Consider the following 4,680-nt stretch of genomic DNA (forward strand, 5'->3'; position numbering starts at 1 on the left):
GGGCTGTTGGTAGGCTACAGGTGAACACCGTTGTAATCAGATTTATCCAGAGGAGGAAGGGAGGAGGCTGGGTCTGCTTCCTTCGTGGTAACATACAACAGGTCCAATTCTTCCCTGTGGGACAGTCAACACATTGCTGACATATGTCATTGTAGAATGCAGTGATTAATAAAGTCACCTGAGATTATGTAAAGTCAGAATGCTTAAATTGTAATCCTGTGACGGTGTTGTAGATGGTCTGCCTCTGCATCTGCACTCGGTGGAACTCAGAGCAGGATAACGTGGTAGAGTCGGATGCTAACTGCTTGTAGGAGGTTTAAGGTTTAACAGTCGGATGGTTAGGATGGCCCCACCGCTGGTAGCATACTGTATAAGACCTCCACCTTTGCTGTTTGCACCTTCCTGCTGAAAACAGGATCCCGGTCAGCTCAAACGGTGGAAAAGCCGGGCAGATCCACATTAGCGTCCAGTACATGGCTAGTTAGCCACATCTTCATGAAGATAAACAGACTGCACTCCCTGTAACTAGGATGGTTCCTAATCAGTGCCATGAGTTTGTTCATCTTGTTAGACAAGGTGTTGATATTGCCCATTACAACTGAGGGAATAGATGATTTAACACATTGGCAGCTCTGACCTATAGTTTAGCCTTGTGTTTACAACCGGCTCTGCATCCCTGATACACCCTGGGGTGGGTGACAGCGAGCATCTGGTGGCCGGCCCAGGGAGCGATGAGGGGCCGTCCTCCCCTGCATCCACCACCTACAGGAGAAACGGGAAGAGGACGAGAGATCAAAGGTCGCAGCAGATCTCCAGAAGCTTGCTCTTGAGACATAGAACGTCACTTTGGGGGAAAGAGACTGAGCTTGGGCTTTGGAACTCTTGCATAGTCTGGTTTTTCCCACAAGGAGAGGAAGCAAGCTGGTGTGGGCTTATTACAGCCCCACAGCTCAGTACCCTGAGACCAACCCCCCAGACCTGAACCCCAACAGGACACCATAGGGCAGAGGTCAATGATTGACTTTGTTATCATATAAGTCCAGGTGTTGAAGAGAGGGGGCAGAGCTGTCAACAGATAACCACCTGGTGAGCATACGGGGATTTTCCCAGTGGGCTGATGGGTAAATGGGCCGATATGGGCTGAGCTGAAGAGGAGGCGAGCACCGTCGCCGAGCACCGTCGCCGGGCACCGTCGCCGGGCACCGTCGCCGGGCACCGTCGCCGGCGTGTGAGAGTGTGTGACCACTCTGTAACAGAGGACAGAGCAGGTGGAGATGAGAGGAGGAGAGCTCTGCGTCAGGTGGATGTTTTATCACAGGACACTTGGACCACGTGAGTAGAACAACGCTGGTGAAACTTTATGAATGAGGCTGAGCGCGATGTGAGAGGCGTGAACGCAGCAGTCTGAATGAGCTTTTCAGTGTCATACGCCTCTGTTTCAGTGGGATTAGTTCAGTTTATTTAAAGACCGTCCTGTGCGGGTCGCTAGTCCAGAGCTATCTAAACATTGGCCATTCACGGATCTCATTGCAGTAATATCGGACCGGACCAGAACCCTCAAATACTAGGCCTATTGAAGCTGTACTCTGCATTGTGTATGTTAAAGTTGGTTTAAAGCAGTGGTTCTCACACAGAGAGTAGACTATAGGCCACAAAACATCGGCTCCTCGCAAAATGAGGCAGTTTGGTGTTTAAAGGTGCACTATGGAAGTTTTCTAGTTGAGGGCCTTTTAACTGATTTTCAAAATAAAATTGTAGGCTATTATACAACTCTGGTCAAACTGAGTCTGTAAAATAAATAGTTTAAAAAACAACAACACACACACCAAAGTACATGAAATGATCCCTACTTTCTGATTGGTAGATTTGTTTGCTGCTCTCCCAGTCTGCCCCTGCGACACAGGTCATGAACAAGATCCATGTCTTTTTCATTGTAAATGGATTAAATCCCCTCATTCAAAGTCATCAAACAGAAATGACTGCTGTAGTTGGGATTCTTCAGACAAAGCATGTCACTTGGACAGATGTGTCGGGCGTGACCACATGTTGCTCACAGTGGTCCGGGGGCCGCTCAGGGGGCCGCTCAGGGGCCGCTCAGGGAGTTTGTGTGTTTGCTCAGACACATGAAGAATGAGAGGGAACATTGTTAAGATAAGATGAGAAGAGATGAGCCTTTCAGTGTTACAACGCACACGTAGCTACAGAAGTGAGAGAACAGATTACTTATAGAAGACTTTTTTCTTTTTTTTTTAAACTAAATAGAGGAGCTCTTACAAAAGAAAACTCTTGTAAAAAAAACAACAACTATATTCTTAATAAAAGTAAAAACGAAAATAAGAAAATAGTAAGTAACAAGTAACACTCTTATTTACAGCAGTTGTATGGACAGGGAATATTGCACCCATATGAGTGAGTATTGCACCCATATGAGTGAGTATTGCACCCATATGAGTGAGTATTGCACCCATATGAGTGAGTATTGCACCCACATGAGTGAGTATTGCACCCATATGAGTGAGTATTGCACCCATATGAGTGAGTATTGCACCCATATGAGTGAGTATTGCACCCACATGAGTGAGTATTGCACCCATATGAGTGAGTATTGCACCCATATGAGTGAGTATTGCACCCATATGAGTGAGTATTGCACCCATATGAGTGAGTATTGCACATGAATATGACAGCATCGATGTGTGACATAAAGAGGTTAAAACGTGGCGTCGAGGTGCAGAGAAGTGTAATAAATGCAGAAAAAGCTGAGAATAAACCAGAAGTAGAGTCCTGTTTACTCCAACACACAAACGTGTTATAATTCAACGATTCAACTTGTTGTCAATTGTTGAGATTGGCCTCAGTATAATTCAGGTTTTATTTATTAATAAACCCTGAGTTACATTTGGGTGATGTCAGTTGCTCAGGACATAGAGACACATAACGGAGACACATAAAAGAATGGTCCTGTAGGTGTTCTCCCACCCTTACTTCAGACCTTTGTTACTAGAGCTACCACATAGTTTAAAGTTCAGATATGGGTTAGAATAGGTTAAGGTTTGGGTTTGGGTTTGAGGCTGATCATTCACAGTCGGTGTAATCGTGTGTGTGCTCAGCCCCCGGAGGACGCCTCATCGCTGGATGCCATGCTCGCCGTGCTGCAGGAGATGGGCTTCAGAGACCGCCCTCTGAACCAGCGACTGCTTCTAAAACACGGCTATAACCTGCTGGACGTGGTCAACGAACTGGTGCACATCACCGAGGCCGAGTACTGACCCACGACCCCACTCGAGCCCCGCCCACACCGCAGGCACCTTCACTTGCCAGGCTCAGCTGCCACCAACCAATCAGAAGTCTGCCCAGCCCAGCTCGGACTTTAAACTGATGAAGATGAAATGAAGTTGTTGTGGACGGTCAGCGACGCGCTTCACTGTAGCTAAGACCCCATTCCATTAGAGACCAAAATACCACCAAATCCTAGAGCATTATTTTGTATTTAAAGTATTTGACTGTCATTTGAATTTAATTTATTTTTTAATTTATTGTCTGTGCTCTACAGTTTTTTATTATGTTCATGAATTGTTTGTAAGTTATCATACATATTTATTATCTTAAATTATACAGAATAATATTTTCTCTTATAACATTAAAGGGGACATATTCTGCACCTTTTAACCTTGTTACTACAGTGTTTAAAGTTGTATTTTGATTGATTGATTCCTGCATGTTTAAGTTAATCCTGTATTGTCCTGCAACTGAAGCTCCAGCGCTCAGAAGATATCTGTTTTCACCTACCCCCTATCCCCACCCACTTCCCTGTACTCAGTGTGATTATTTGAAAAATGAAGACTCAAGTGACACATGCAGAGCTCTAATATGTCACATAGCCCCTTTTTAAAAATAAAAACATGTAAATGTTTTGGGTGAAATGTCACTTTAAAGAGGAGGAGCTTATCAGTGCTGCTATTACTAAGATGTTAGTAATAGCATAGATATTGTGGTTTTCAATAAATACAATGTAAAATGATGATCTACCTATGTTATAGTGGATTCATCATTTGCTGAAAGGAAGCATAATATGTCTCCTTTAAGTCAAATAACACCAGGCTCGGAAAGTGAGCTGCTGGATTTGTTTTTCACACGTGAATAGAGATGATTTTGAGGATTCTCAGTTGTCGGACTCCAGTGGTTCCAGAGGTTGTCGACGTCCGTGCAGCTGCAGAGGTTTTTTCTTGCATCTCAAATACCTACATTCCTTATTTTAGAATGCATTAAGGTTGTCAGGATGATCAAAAGACGGATACTACTTTATACAAGAACAAGTATCAATACTAAAAAAAAAAAACGCATAAACAGGACATGTGACCTTTCCTGAACAGTTTTACAATGCTCTTGAGCTTTATCAGAACTCCTATCCTTGTGACCCCATAGTAACATAAAGAAAGTCCTATTATTTTTGGTATTTAAAATGACGTTCTACTGTCTAAAAAATTATAATTTTTAATGACAATAAGTTTCTTATCTTAAGTTTGTAGCAGGACCACACCCCTTTCACGCCCCTTCCTGCGGCTACACTGCTTAAACATCCAGGTCACACACACCAGCGTTTGTGACTTCGTGCCCCTCCCTCCCACTCCCTTTTAATTATTATTCTGATGTAGCTCCTAGATGGGGGTCTTGAGGCCC

At 44.0% G+C, this 4,680-nt stretch overlaps 1 protein-coding gene across 1 annotated transcript in view; it reads left to right on the forward strand.

The window, feature by feature from the left end:
* Nucleotides 1-4,366, forward strand: part of nbr1b (NBR1 autophagy cargo receptor b) — a 48,368-nt gene extending 44,002 nt beyond the window's left edge. The window contains exon 23 of the mRNA XM_072442344.1: nt 3,111-4,366. Within this exon, the coding sequence (XP_072298445.1) occupies nt 3,111-3,269 (159 nt within the window). The 3' untranslated portion in view covers nt 3,270-4,366. The remainder of the gene's footprint in view (nt 1-3,110) is intronic.
* The last annotated feature ends 314 nt before the right edge of the window (nt 4,367-4,680 follow it).

Source organism: Eucyclogobius newberryi, unplaced genomic scaffold (assembly GCF_026437365.1).
Source record: "Eucyclogobius newberryi isolate DKJ021-1_F unplaced genomic scaffold, fEucNew1.0.hap1 SCAF_13, whole genome shotgun sequence".
NCBI classification, from domain to species: Eukaryota; Metazoa; Chordata; class Actinopteri; order Gobiiformes; family Gobiidae; genus Eucyclogobius; species Eucyclogobius newberryi.